The sequence below is a fragment of the Schistosoma mansoni genome, chromosome 2 (genome assembly GCF_000237925.1).
Source record: "Schistosoma mansoni strain Puerto Rico chromosome 2, complete genome".
NCBI lineage: Eukaryota > Metazoa > Platyhelminthes > Trematoda > Strigeidida > Schistosomatidae > Schistosoma > Schistosoma mansoni.
This window is the reverse complement of record NC_031496.1, coordinates 28,187,578-28,204,014: the sequence shown is the minus strand read 5'-3', so window position 1 is coordinate 28,204,014 and position 16,437 is coordinate 28,187,578. Positions and strand designations below refer to the sequence as shown.

The window sequence follows — 16,437 nt, the reverse complement described above, 5'->3', positions numbered from 1 at the left end:
TAACCGAAATAAAATTAACATGAGTTTAAATAGTAAATAGAAAACAACGCAGAATGTTTTCAGTACAATCAAAATCATAATAGATCAGAATATGTCAAGTTATGCTTGGTCATGGTGAATTTGTATGACCAGTCACTGTGTTACCTTGTGTGTTAAAAGGTGGTTATGAAAAAGTGTATACATTTGTACTATGAAATAGTGAGGTTGGAATTAGGTGTAGGTGCGTGTGTGTAGATTGTGTGAAAATAGAGTCAAATATGGTTGTTTGGATAAACAGTCGTCCATGTTGATTGAATATTCAAGCTTTCTTTCCATTCATTAAATTTTCTTTTCTTTTACGTTTTCACTATTCACTTAAATGTAAGTTGTTATTGCTAATTAACCCAACAACAAAAACATGAGCTTCTACCCGTAGTTTCTTCAAAGACCTACAGTTTTGTACAACTTCATACAAACTATTTTAACAATAAACAAACGAAAAAAATTGTAGAAAACAAAACAAAACGGGAAAAACTTTTTTGAAGGAAAGAGTTTGTGAGAATTTTCTTTCAAAAGTTGAATTTATACTTTTTTTTCTACAAAATTGAAGGAATATTGCCATTTTGTTTATTTATTCATTTTTATTTGATAATGAATTGTTTAAATAAGTTGTGTTACTATTAGTTACAGCACGTTTTCATACACAAACATTTCTTTATAGTTTGATCTTCAAAAAAGATGTTTTTTGAACGGATTTTAAATGATTAAATGAACCTCGACGATCATAGATGTTATTTGATAGAAATTTGAAGCGTTTTTTGCCTCCCTACTATATTCCACAAGAAGTAACTGAATATGATCAAAGTGAGTAGAGCAGAGGGATTTATGGAAATTGCGGAATTTTCATAGTTTCAACTACGTAGTGATTTAGGTTAGACCAACATTAAAAATTTAGAAACATTGGACAGCCGTTTTATCCTAGTACAGGACTCCTGAGGAGTGTGCATCCGCAACTCTTGATCCAGGAATCGAACTCAGGACCATCAAACTAGTGAAGCTCCGATATTTCATGAGTGAGTAAAGTTTCCCCTACTGTGTACTCTTGTTTTCTTGTTGATTATTTGGTTTGGTCAAGTTACTGACTGAATGTTTAGTTGCACTTTATAAGATGAGTTGATAAATTGGATTTGTATTGATAAGTCGGTATTCGAGGGTCGATTTGAAATTTCCTAAAATTTCTGTGTTTTTGTTGATCCAGAATTTCAACCTCTCTTGATCAAAATTTTACTTATAATGATCTGTATCCACTGATATTAGTGTCATCATATAGTGTCTACTAATTGATGGTCTATGTTAATATATACCTAAGTAAATGACATCTACTTTGTCCAATGTAGTGCTTTATTCAGTTGCAGATAACATTTTATTTTTCATGAGTAAAAACGAGAAGCCAATATGTTTTCCACTTCTTTTTGGGATTTATCGCTAATTGATCATATATGGTTGATAATTATTATTTAAATATAATATTAACAGGAGCAATATTGAACGTCGAGGTGTTCTGTATAACTGCTGTATGCATGTTTGTACATCGGCAGTAGTGTGGAACCATTTTTTTTAACACATATTTAAGATTAAATGAATCATTTTGGCTAGTTCTGATCAGAATAATATTTTATTCAATAAGTCTCAGAATAATTTACCCACAAGTGATTTTAATGTACCATTATTAAAACATCACGTATTTAGCAAAAATCCAATTTAGTAACAAACATTTTAAAAGATCTTTGAATTTTATAGGTTACATCATTGAAGACTTGACCAGTGAAGTTCAACTAGGTAGGATGTGAAGCACAGTGTATGATAATGTGATTAAAAATAGACAATGTAAATCATTGGATATTGACTCCATAGTTCAGAGGTTAAACCTTGACTATGAAAGCCTAAAGAATTGCATTCTATTCCAAGTAAATTCATAGGTCTATGCAACAGAAGGTTGTCGAGAAACAACTGTTCAACTTTTCAGGATAATCAATCATTAACTGAACAAAGTAATTTCGTGATGTTAACTTTCAAAGCCTGTTTATTATGAAAAACGAATCATTCCAGTTTAAATTAATTCATTTATAGTGTTACTTTAATATTGAGTTTCTCATGACAACAGAATGTTTCTTTTAATTAAACAAATTAATCATTTGAAATCATTTATATATTTATAAGCAAAGATGGAGTGTCTAGCAGTGTAATCCACGATGCGCGTTTCGTCCTATTTGGACTCGTCAGCTGGATATACCTGCATCTCAGAATTGATGTTCACTCTGTGACTCGAACCCATTATCGTTCGCTTCAAACGCCATCGCCACTCAGCTACTGAGTCCTGATAGCCACTTACTTGTGCAATGGGGTGAAGTTTAAATTCACTTAGTATCGTTTGTTTAAATCTTCCGATCGACGTTTAGAGCTGCAATTGATCAGTATCTTATTGGCATATATGCATACTATGCGTATTGCCTCGATATTGCCTCAATTCACAAGTATTATAAGCAAGGACGAATAGCACGTCTTGGATTCCACTGTTAGCCACTATCCATCTTTGCTTATAATGGTTGTGAATTAAGGCTATATCGAGGCAATATGCACTTTGAATTATTTTAATAGTTTCTATTATCTACTTTAAATATAACGGTATTATGATTGTTATAAACATGGTTATTTTTTTCTGACTGGATTTTAATTAATCTTTATACATTTCCCTTAATCAATTTAAATTACATAACAACCTTAATCAATTGGTTACTTAGTTACTTATCAATCATGTTTTTTTGTTTCTGTGTTCCATTGACAAAAAAAAGTGTCCATATTTGATTTGTTTTTATATTTGAAACAAAATATGATTGATATATTGAACATTGAATAGTTTTCATTTTATATTTTTTTAAATTTTTAATTTGATATAGTTTATTTGCTCCTTTTTTGCCAAGAAAAAAACTTGGATTGAATCCAGAGAGAAAGAAGTGAACCAAAACTGAAATTGATTACAATGATATGTACATATGAGAAAGCTTTAAAAGAATTTCAAAAATGGAAAACAAGCCAAAGTTGATTTGGCGGCTTATTTTAAATTGATAAGACTTTAGTTAGAAATAAATATAATTTATAAGTACCATAGTGTAATAAGGAGACGAAAATTATAAGAACAATGTAGTGATATATTAGCGCAATGCGTTTTGAACAATCTGATCATACATATACCTGTTAAGATCATTTATATATAAAAATAAATGGTCAACTAGACTAGAAATAGAGGGTCGGGGGAGACAAGGATAATAAAAATAGTCTTCCATAGTTGAAATCGTGAGTCAATTAAAGCTGGACCACCATGGAAAACCTGGAAGCACTATATAGTCGTTTCGTCCTATTGTGGGGCTGCTCAGCAGTGCGCATCCACGATTCCGCCTCGCGAGATTACAACCCAGGACCTATCAGTTTCGCGCACGAGCACTCAACCACTAGACCACTGAAACGGCATCTGGAGGTGTTAATGTCTAGCTTCGACTAATCCACGAAAGTGATCAACCGTTCACCATTGTCTTCAGTGAGTTGATATCTCACAACAGACTTGGTTGAACTCCACTGGTCACTGCTTCTCACTAGAACTCCAGGAAATACCTCATGGAGCCAGTCATTAGTGAGCATATGATTATTATCAGAAGCGGGGTTTTGTGGAGATTTCAGTTAAGCGCTCTGGCGCGAGACTGATAGATCCTGGGTTCGAATGCCATGAGGCGGGATGGTGGATGCGCACTGCTGAGGAGTCCCACAATGGGACGAATCGGTCGTCCAGTGCTTCCAGGTTTTCGATGGTGGTCTAGCTTCAATTGACTCATGATTTCAACCATGGAAAATACTGAAATCTCCACAAAACCCCTTCTGAAAAAAGATAATGTGAAAACAATTTGAAACCTAATCACTCTAGATAATAAACTTATATTACCAGGGTAGGTTTAAGGTGAGAACAAACTATTTTTGAATATATCGAAAGATTTTGAATTTCCGTAAGGCTAATTTATAATTAAAAATTTGTTTGTTAGTAGGAGTCAGTCGAACTGAAGTTTTAATGAAATTGGTCAATAGAATGACTAACTGATCTTAGTTTAACAAGAGAAGTGTGTCATTAACTTGTTTTGTAATGAACGAAAGTATAAGTGTAAACAACCAAATGTATTTTAATACAAAATTACAGAATATCTCGGTAAAATATGATAACCATATATTATATATTTGATTTGCCAATTTCCATTATCTACCTTTCACATTCTGTATGATTCTTTCGATTCATAATTCCTCTCTAATTCTGTTCTTATTCTCTTTAAGTCAACCTTCATAGTCTTCTGTTGCCAGGTTTTCCATTTCTGACCGGTGTTATATACTACTTATGTCGACAGACATAGAAAGTATAGTGTTTATTTTAGTGTGAAACAAGAAAAACCACTGTTTTCAAGTTTTTTTTAAAAATAAATATTTGGTTTATGTGTACACTACAGAGTACGTCATAAAATGTATGAAAAACAAATGAGTGATGTTGGTGGAATGTATAGAGAATGTAACACCATAAGTAATTAGTATTTCTTTTAATTACTAGGATCGTTATAATGATTGAAATTTTGTGGGTTTTATAGGTTGCAATCAATCATCCTAAACTGATATAACGAATAAAGCTGAATAATAACTATTCATGGATACGTATTGTTGAACTTAGTCCTCATTGTATAGTTGTCAAAATGCAAAATAACAGTTCAGCAAAGTCTTTTTTCTATGGTTAAGCAATAAACTTACACATAAAATGTATGTCACCAGAATATATTTAAAATGTCCTAGGTAATAATTATAGTTTTGTCCAATTTTAAAATACGATGATTTTCTTTTCAAAGATTATTTATGAATTACAGACAACCTTAGAGCATATGGATTATATAGGATAACCGATTGGTAAATAACACATCATTCTAGGAGAATGTAACATACGGAAAATTGATATTCTTATGAGATTCTGATGCAGAATTTTTTACAAAAGATGTAAAGTATTTAAACAAGTCCTGACACAAACTGTTCTCAAATCTATTCATTTCAAGTTCGTTCATTAGTTATAGGCTATACTTTGGAAAAAAAACGTCACTTCATACATAATAAGACAAACAACTGAATTGAGATGACTTCCTTATTGATTAGTTATAGGTTTACAACAAATTATTGATCATATGTTGATTTCAATCACCTCTGACCGTATGGCATAAGAATAGGAGATTTCGATGCCTAACTATTTCTTTCTTTAATCTTAAATAGGTTACAAATGAAAATTAATGTCATTAATCAGTGTAAATTCATTTAACGATGAATCTATGGTAATCCTATGCATAAACGATGAATTTAATCAAAGTGATAATAATTAACACAACTATTTAAAAGACTATAATTCAGAATAGTTAGTTGGCACAGAATATATCCAATTTAAAATAGATATATTAACAAAACATACATGTGCTATTACTTGTAGGTTACTGCAAAGATAATTCATTCTCTTTGTTTTATGGGTAGAAATATACACATATAAAAATATGATCGTCCCCATCTAAAACAATCCGGAACGATACAGTTTTGGCGAAACTATTTACACCTTATCGAAGAAACATTCATGGATCGATGATAGATATTAACAACATTGGATTTCGGCTCAGTGGTCTATAGGTCAAGCGTTCTCTTACGAGACCGTAGATCCTGGGTTCCAATCTCCTGTGAGGGATCGTGAATGCGGACTGCTGGGGAGTCTCATACTGGGAAGAAACGGACGTCCATCGCTTCCAGATTTTCAATGATGGTCTAACATCAGTCGATCCATGAACCTAATCAGAAAGTTAACAATCTCCACAAACCCATATTGATAAAAGAAACATTTCACTATTTATTTTTCTATGAATGATACAGAACACTAACTTTATCAATCCATTTTTCCCAAAGCATGTAGTTCCATTTAAATTCAGTGCTTTCGCTAACTTACTGTCATATAAACGGGAATAGAAGATAACTAGCTAATTTGACTATTGAATCCAAGTCAAATTCTTGAACATAATTTTACATTATTCTTTAAAACACAAGATAAAACATTTGTAGAAACCCTTCAAATACATACCTTTTGAAGTTTATACAAAACAGGTAGAACTCCAGAAAAATTTAAGTATTTAGATGATCCATCTGAAAAATGCTGGTCTGCAATACTTGAATATCTTGCTTTCCACGCTAATTGACCAAGATGATGAATGTAGTAACGTAATTCATGAACACGATTCCATAGAAACGGTGTTGACGAAGATGATGATGATGCTGAGTAATCTAGAGGTGATGTATTGAATAATTTTGACGATGAGGAAGTTACAAAATATTTTGATTTATCTGTAACATAATCTTTCAATTCTTCATAGGTTGGTAACTCTGGTTGTTCACAATTATCCAACTAATAATAATAATAATGGTAAATAGAAACATGAAATAAGCTCTTTAAGTAAATAACACGATATGATCTATTACTGATGAAGTGAACGGGATGATTAAAAGAAACTGATGAAAAAATTTTACAAAAAAATATTCGATTACGTAATCGTGATTTTCAGAAATTAAGTAAACAGTATAAAAAGATATTATTGTGAAGAGAAACAACAAAGCCAGGCGTATGTTTCCACATACTTGACAAGATCTATTCTTAATTGTAGGTAGAGATAGTTTCATGGAATTATATTATTTATATAGCTTTATATCAACAATTTATGCTTTTTGTAAATTCAAATACAGTCTATTATTTATTGTTAGGTGAAAGTAAATTATGGTAGGCGTTTTAAAACCCCAACTTCATAAAAATGAAAAAAATTTCCACGATTAGTTAAGTTTTCAGATATTAAACTGATTCTTATTTTAGGAGCAGAGCGCAATTTTTAAGTTAAATTAAGAATTTTCAGCTAATTTTATTAAGTTTGTGATTGAGATCATGAATCGATTGATGTTAGACCACCGTTGACAACCTGGAAGAACTAGACAGCCGTTTCGTCTTAGTATGGTATTCTTCAGCAGCACACATCCACGATTCCGAACGCGGGATACGAATCCAGGACCTTCGGTCTCGCGTGAGAACACTTAACCTCTAGACCTCTAGATCATGATCTCATTCAAAAAGTTAGTAATCTCCACAACCCCATTCTGTTAATTTTATCACTCGGGTTATATATGCAAGAATCTTTCGACCTGTCATGTGATCAAGGAATCATTTATGTTAACTAAAATGATTTACAAAATACAGTTTCAAATACCACGAAACTTTTTATTACAGACTTTCTACCGACAATCACCAACTGTTATGCATTCCTATCTATCAACTCGCAGAATATATTATCATTATTAATAATATGAAAGAATGAAATTTTTCAGAGCATAATATATTCATTCATTTCTGTCAGTAATACCTACTAGATATTTTAATGGATAGAATGTAAAAGATTTAGTCATTGATAAAGACAGTTAGCAATAATTGTACCATATAGAATAAATCTAATTCAGTTGTACTATTTTGGGTGTACTCAATAATTTCCTTTAGATAAAGTGAGAAAGAAAGAGATAAAAGAAAAGAAAGGAGATACTTGTCATAAATTTCAAGACATAAAATGAAATCTGTAAACGTTCACTACGTCATTCACCATTTTGGAAGCAAGTTAAATGTCATTCATTCAAATGATGTTTTTCTTTTTACCTTAAATGAATGTTCAGAGAGTGGAAAAAAAAAGGAAACAGTAGAAAGGAGTCAACGATTACTTATCATTCCTTAATAGTCTTGAAATGAAAATTCAATAGTTTCTTATATATAAACTCAGTTTATCACATGACCTAGTAAAGTGGTTAGTGTATATGATTCTTAATGAAATCAGGAAATATTATAAGTTATATACTAGACCAAATAAAACTACTTACCATTGGTATAAGTGAATCCATTAAACCAGGAGTATGAGAACGTTCAATCCATGCAGAAAAGAATAATGGTACACGTAAATTTAATTGTACATTAATTAGAACAGTGTCTATAATGAATGGAAACAATTGACAAGAAAAAAGAATACATATATATATCGATATTTATAATTAATCATCAAAATTGAATGTTTTATTGTTAAGATTGATTACAGTGATTCTGAAAAACGTTCATCTAGGCGGTGTTTGATGTTATCTATTTATAACACACTAACTTGATTGCATAGGTTTTAGTCATTTAGTGGCCCAAGATCTGACTCCAAGTCGATCGTATGAATGATTACTGTCATAATATACATCCTGACTATTATCGTATATTATTATAGACTTAAATCGCGTTAGTATACGTCAAATATGAGAATGAATTTCGAATACGCATATTATGTGCAATCATTGATCCAGACAAACGAACGAAGAAATGAAGCGACAAGAAGAGAGTGAAGCGAAACGATGCACAGTGGAGATGGTGTGTGAGCCAACTCCGTTTATTCAAGCGTTAATCAATATTTATAGTCACACAAAAATAAGCTACAAACATGTGATGGGTAGGATAAGATATACGCAATCAGACACGCTCATATAAAAACAGTCAAGGTTGATAAGTGAATAATTACCAAGATCAAAACGTGACTCAAGAAGGATAAATAAATTGGCCTGTCCAGAAGCTACAATAAATTATGTGGGCTTAACATAGTAACCGACGCTACAAACTTTTAAGTTCACCTGTTCATAGGTATTTTTTAAAGAAAACAAAAATGAAACTCTAAATTGTTTATAAATGACATGAAGTGATAGATAAGATTTGAAGATGAATTGGATGTTTTTTGACGTTGTTTAGTCCTCTGAGCTAGATAGTCTAATTAAGGAGTTTTCATTGTCGTATCGAAGTAAATTTGACCTGTCATGACTACAATCAATGTTAATTGGCATTGAGTAAAACTAATTATCAATCTAATTTATTTACCATTTAGAGTTTTTTGTCTCGTTCCAGCAACATACATTTCAAGCGTGGTCTGTTTAAATTAGAGTACTTGAATATTGATTCAAATCTAAATGGTTGATTGACAAATGTTTGGACGACTTAGTAACAGCTTCTCCAAGCAATGTAATTCAACCATTTATTAATAATCAAAATTTTAAAGATTTAATCCACTAAAAAAAAGGGCAACCAATTTTCAACGAAGTATTGTCATGTCTGGTACATACAAAGTGACACTCAGAACATATAACAAATTTTAGTATTTTCAAACTACTGTTATCGATTCTACTTCGAAAATGATATGGTTTGAGTGGTAAAATTCGAAAAGTTTATTATTCCATGGGAGATTACAGAATAGCACTGAATCTACTTGATTGTTCATAAAACAGCAAAGAACAATGCCTAAAAAGTGAAATACATTATACGAATCAAATTAATATCAAGGATGTCAAAATTAACCAAGTATTACAAATATGAACTATGTAAGATAATTGTTCCTACGATTACAAATGTCATTTATCAGTCAGTCAGTCAGCTACAACCTAGGACCAGGCACATATAAGCATCGGTCCAAGTTGCCATACCTCGTTAGCACAACAAGTTGAACACCGGATTCATAGAAGTAGTTAATTTAGTGGTGGTAATATATCGAAGAAAGGTTGTACATAAGAACATAGAACAAGAAGAAAGACAGATAGGAAGCCATTTTAATCTCACAGTTTAAATAAAGACAAAGAGTGTATACACCTACACCATTGTGATCGATTCCTAGCCATGTCACACAGAGTCTCCAACCGTTCGTTACGATAGTCACGCGGACCCCAACCAAGTAGTTTGCATCTGCTAACAGGGCTCAGACTAGAAGTTAGTGACTTCAAGCACTGATGCCACGTTTTGGTTTGGCCGCCCCTAAATTTCTTCCAACCATCCCCTACACTAGTCTAAATGTCATTTATACAACAGAATGTATTCAAAACTTTAGAAAATTTCTTGATAAATCAAGCTTTTACAAAACATTAGGTGAAATTGGATTCTAAAAGGTATGGGTTGAAAACGACAGCAGATTTATCAATTGTACAAAAGGAACATAGATAAGGGAATAGGATTATCAGAATATCAAATTAATTAAACATTTGCATTCAGTTTATTGCAGTTCAAAAGTATGAAAGGTAAAATATCGCTTGAGGTTGATATTTTCACGACCTGTCAAAAACACTCTACAAACTATTCATATTATTTATGAAGTCATAAAACGTTTTTCTCGGTCGTTCGGGTCAGTTTTTATATGTTACCTAAATGTTTGAAGCATCGAGAGCAGATCCAGTTTATCACTGGTCGTAAGACAATTATTTGAAAAATCAGATTTTATTGAATATGAAAATAAATTAACTTGTAACACCCGCTAGATTGATGTCTTCTGGTTGCCTAATTCAGTTAAAAATAGATATCATTTCTATTTGTGTGTGGCATCAAAATAAAATGATACTTGAGATAAAGGAAATAGAGAAATAAACGGCTTTAAAAAGATAGTAGTGAATTATTTATATTTGGATCCATGAGTCGATTAAAGCTAAACCATTAATGAAAACCTGGAAGTACTGGATGGCCGTTCCGTCCTAGTAAGATATTCCTCGGCAGAGAACACCCACGATCTCGCACAAAAAAGACTCGAACACAGGACCTTAGACTCGCAGACGAACGCTTAACCTGTAGACCACTGAATCGGAATCCAATAGTGTTAATATCTAACTTCAACCAATCCACGATATTGAGCCACCATCCACAATTTTGTCCTCAGTGAGTTACTATCTCACAACAGACCTGGCTAGACTCCACTAGTCACTGCTTCTCACGAGAACCCCAGGAATTACCCTTTGAAGCCAGTCACTAGTGAGCACATGATGATTATTATCAGAATGCGGTTTTGTAGTTATTGTGTGGTAATTTTTAATGGTTGAATTCATGAATTCAACCAATATCCACGAAACTCCATTTTGATAATAATGATTGACATATTAAGAATGAACGGAACGGAAATAAACCTTTTGTAATCTGTATTTCCAAGCTGATGATAAACCCAATGGAACTATTTGAACCCATGAAATGTTGTACATCTATTTCACTCTAGTTTCAAACGTCACAGCAATGAATATACAATCCTCTTTTGATCAACTTTAAAACCTTCTTGTTTTCATTACAACTATAATACTTCTGAACCATTGACCCAAAATCCAATAATTCACACTTTAAACTTTACTATATCTATCTTACACAGGATAATCATAAACTAATGTTACTTCAATGCTAATCAACAACAGGCAAATATTGTCATTTAATTAGGTATGCTTTATAATTTTAAAACATGCTATATATATATATACTTATACTTTACCTGCTTTGTAACAAATGTAATTAAATCTTTCACATATATGTAAACAAAGCAATATTAACATGTTCCTATCAATACCCAATTAATCCTTAAATCAAAAAAAGGGAAATATAATTATGGGAAATAAGAACAACATTCAAACAAATAACACCCCTGAAATGATAAATAATAATAATAATAATGAGTAACGAAACAAATTGATTATTGTTCCCCTTCTTTCTCTTCTTCTCCTCATTACATATCTGTTTTGTTTAGTTGTTTACTTCTCATCTAACTATTCTTTATATACTTAATTATTTTATGATTATGACTTTATTCTTGTGTACGAAAAGTAGAAAAAAACGGGAGAAAAAAACAAAACAAATAATAACAAATATTATGATGTATGATAGCTGTCAGCAGAATCCAGGACGCGTGTTTCATCTTATTTAGGACTGAGTGGATAACGCGTTGTTGTTTAAAGCGAACTGTTTATTTCATTAATTATCAACGGATTATTAAATGCATTAAATTCAACCAGAAGTTGTGTCTGTTTTCACCCATATAAATAAATATAATCAGAAGGGGGTTTTGTGGATGCGTCCTGTTGAGGAGTCCCATTGTAGGACGAAACAGACATCCAGTGCTTTCAGGTTTTCTATGGTGATTTAGCTTTAATTGAAACATGAATTCAACTATTAAATAAATATAATATAAAATAATCTAATTCCTACTAATTAACTCATAATCCTGTAATATGTCACGATCACTACTACTATTTTGTTGTTGAACAAAATACAAATCAAAAAACTACAATCACCTTGTTTTAATGCATCGTAAACATAAATGACCTAAACGTTTTTAGTTATAATATTTACGACCTTTCTAATGTAGCACAATGTCACCCCCATGTTGTTGTACAAACAGGGTTGTTCTTTATCAATATTAACTTCTGAATAGCATATCAAGTTACTCTAAATGCCCTATCTTCTTAATGAGCTTTCAGATGATTAACATCAAAGTGTGGTTGTGTGACAGACGTCTGGTCTATTCAAGTTCCTATTCGTTGAATTATATCAAAACAAACCTTGTTCGTTTTTAAATGGAGTTAATTTAGGCTAACCGTTAACCATAATTCTTCAATCGTTCTCCTCAAGATTAAACATAGCTCATATGGAACTTATAGATTAACATTGATTTCACATTGTTAAATGTTTCTATGATCGTGAGTTAAGCCCAGTAGTATAAAGAACTTAAAAACTGTAAAGATATATTCTAATTTTTAAACATTCACCTTAAAAACCAAAGGTTCATAAACTAATATGAGACTACATTTTTGTTTGATATTTTAGTTATCCAATTATAAACTTGTAATCAATAATGTTTCAATAAATAAATAAGTTAATAGTTGAATTCCCGTGTCGATTAAAGCTATACCATCATGGAAAACCTGGAAGCACTGGACGGCTTTTTCATCGCAGTACAGGAGTCCTCGACAGTGCGGATTCGCAATATCGTTCGTGGCACTCAAACCCAGGTTCAAAACCCCTTTCTGATGATAATCATCATGTGCTCACTAGCGACTGGCTTCATGAGGTAATTTCTGGAGTTCTAATGAGAAACCGTGACAAATAGAGTTAAACCAGGTCTGTTCTAGAGGCAGTTACACAATGAAGACAACAGTGGCGCAATATCGTGGATTGGTTAAAGTAAAATATGAACACCATTAGATGTCAGCTCAGTGATTTATAGGTTAAGCGTTCATCTGCGAGACTAAGGCCCAGTGTTCTAATTCCTTTAGTGTGAGATCGTGAATGTTCTCTGCTGAGGAATATCATACTAGGACGAAACAACCATTTAGTGCTTCAGGGTTTTCCATGGTGGTTTAGCCTTAATTAACTGATTAAATCAACTATTAAATTAGTACAATCTGTACCAAACTCCCTTCTGATAATCAGTAATTGTTTATAACCATAGTAACAGATAAAATCCTTTATCACTTAAATGTTAATTCGAAAAAAAGAAAAGACAATCTCAATTATTTAATTCCATACCTAAAATATGATTCATAAATTTCGTTTACCTATTTCATTCTTTAACTATTTACCAATTTTCATCATTAACAAATTTAGTCAAACATAAAAAAGAAAAAACAGAAAAAAAACAAACATCAATGATCATTTGCGTGATTATTTATTTACATAAATCAATAACAATCTATCCTGTTTTCCTTGTAAATAATCCTTTCTCCTTTTTTTTGTTGTTTTTTCTTTTTAAATTTTCTTTTTTTTTATTTTTAATAGATTTTATGATTTATTTACATTAATTATTAAATATTTACATAGAATTGTGAATAAATTTTTTTGTTTTTGGAAGACACTTCTACCTGAAGTTTATGCTGATGATAACGTTCAGAAGGATGATAAAAAGCTCCACGACTAAATTATTCAGCTCAAAGAACAAAACTCTATTTAAAATCATTCACTTGAACTACAAATCTTCCCTACCATATAAATAATAATACTCACTTTTATCGATTATAACATGGTTAAATAGATTTATATAGTGAAATGAATGAGCCTTCAATTATTGGTTAATGTCTACATAGTTATTTGAATATGTTAAACAAGTGAGAATCTATATCCAAATTTGTAGTAATAACTCTGTCCTAATGTTTTGTTTATGAATTTATACGCATTTCATTTATTCATTAATCGAATATCATTAATCTAGGCCTTTTATACAACTTTTTGTTTCTTGTTTAAAGTCCATTTCTATTTTATTCATTATTATATGTCTGACGTTTATATTAAGTAAAAACGAGAACACTTCATTGCTGAATTCAACATGGTATAATCACATTTTCCTCATCAGTTCATTATACGTAAAAGGTAATGTGTAGAAAGTTTTGATTCTAAATAAATACTTTCTAATCAAATGACAAAATTGTATACAACATTCAATTAGTAATAATACCAATTTATATTCACTAAATGAATAAATACTACCAGTGTATTAAACAATACACATTGAGATATATCAAGATAACATATAACCATCTCTAGAGTCTCTAGATTGTTATCTAGAAAGATTGTGGAGGTAATGACTAATAGTTTAATCTCGAGAGGCGGGATCGTGGATGCACACTGGTGAGAAGTCCCACAATAGGACGAAACAGCCGTCCAGTGATTCCAGGTTTTCCATGGTGGTCTAGCTTCAATTAACTCATGATCTCAACTACATAATAATAGTTTATGAATTTATTATTTCGTTTATAAATGTTTCACTGAACAACTATTGGTTATTGGTGCTGATGAGTTTTTGTTTTGAAATTTTTTTTTATTATTTTAAGTTGTTCGAGGTGATTAGAGATAACAAATCATTGGATAAGTGTATAAAATAAAATTCAGGGAACTGAAACACATTTTACGAATTATTAGCTAGCAGTAACCTTGACTTAATATAGTACTTCTCATAGGAGTCGATTGAGAAGAGCTTAATAATGAATGAACTAACAATTTATATCAGTTATTGAAGTCATTTTTGTAAAATACAGTCTTTATTGATGAAATTTGTGACGTAATGATAATATCTAAGTTAATAATCTTGAGATGGTTTGAAAATATTAGTAATAGCATATATGTAAATTAATTCTAAAATGTAAAAATATACTTTTGTTTCCTTGACTTCATTTTTTTTAAGGTTTTAAACTGTATTCCTTGTTTTCCTTTTTCAATGCCATTGAGATCATTATTCAGTTATTTTTTTATTTTGATCCTATTTACAATATTTTACTTTCAGTGAAATAAATCACAATCTATCGTTATCTACTTAATACTATGATGTAATAATTCCATCTCATTTATCAGATCATGAAGGAAAGTGTTTTAATTGTAAGACAAATAGTTTTCAGTTGTTTTAGATGAAAATTATTTTCAAATTAAGTAAAAAAAGTGTCAAAATAATAAACATTAATTTCATTCTAGTTAAAGAATTAGAATAAACAAGAATAAAGAACACCGGAATGAAGAAAGTTCATATCATCTCATGATATATAAGATATAACAGACATTTTACAGATTATGACCTTCTTAGTTGTTAAGTATATACATGCCCAGAAACGCCGTGGTACGTCCGAGGGTGGGGAGAGTCAGCTCTCACAATTGATTGATCACTGGTTGGTGATCAATGTCATGTGTGTCAAGACCTTCTTAGTGCAGATCGAAAGCTATATGGGCTCCAGTATCTTAAAGGAACGATTGTCATATGAACCATTTACTTGTCACTGGCTACCATTGGACTGCATCTCCTGACGTTGCTTCACTGCCTTGTGGAATAGACATCTAGATATAAGGCTTGAGGTGTGACTGCCCAAGAAAACCACCTACTTCACTCTGGGCACTCGGGCAGTATTGCAGCTCACACACAAATCAAGTGACTTGTGTACTTGGTGCTGTCGTCAAATTATTTCATTTGAACTTGTAAACAAGTGAAGTGAAAGTTGTTCAATCCATTTTGTTACTCAACTACTATTAATTAATTTAATAACACTAACAATTAATCAATTTTCTTTCCGGTTCAAAATCATTAAAGTGAAAAAAATAAAACTTTATTCATATTAACATTATAATGATTTTTTTTTTGTCTCTGAATAATTTACCATCTCAACACATCTATATATACAACTATTACATAATCATAAATTTCTTATATTCACATATAAAATACAAAACGTTCTCTATTATTTTTTTAAATTTTTTTTTAGAAAGGAAAACAAATGAAATTTTTGATTATTAAAATGAAAAAAAAATTTTTTTTCATTTTTCATAATCAATTTTAATCAGGTAATAATAATTTTTTATGAATAGAAATTAATAACGGATAAAAAATCAATAAATAATTTATATTAAAAGTACATTTTTAATTTTTAAAATACAAAAAAAAAATCAATTCAAGATTATTAACAAATAAAAGAAATTTATTCACTAAAATTATTTATAATGATTAAATTCATTTAGTATAGTTTGTTTTGAATCTTCCCATC

The 16,437-nt window shown here is 31.0% G+C and overlaps 1 protein-coding gene across 1 annotated transcript in view; it reads right to left on the bottom strand.

The window, feature by feature from the left end:
- Positions 1 to 16,437, bottom strand: part of Smp_125490 (hypothetical protein) — a gene marked incomplete at both ends in the record, with an annotated part of 86,901 nt that overhangs the window by 49,911 nt on the left and 20,553 nt on the right. Inside the window, 2 exons of the mRNA XM_018796289.1 lie at positions 6,167 to 6,487; positions 7,990 to 8,096. Coding sequence (XP_018650516.1) covers positions 6,167 to 6,487; positions 7,990 to 8,096 — 428 coding nt within the window. The remainder of the gene's footprint in view (positions 1 to 6,166; positions 6,488 to 7,989; positions 8,097 to 16,437) is intronic.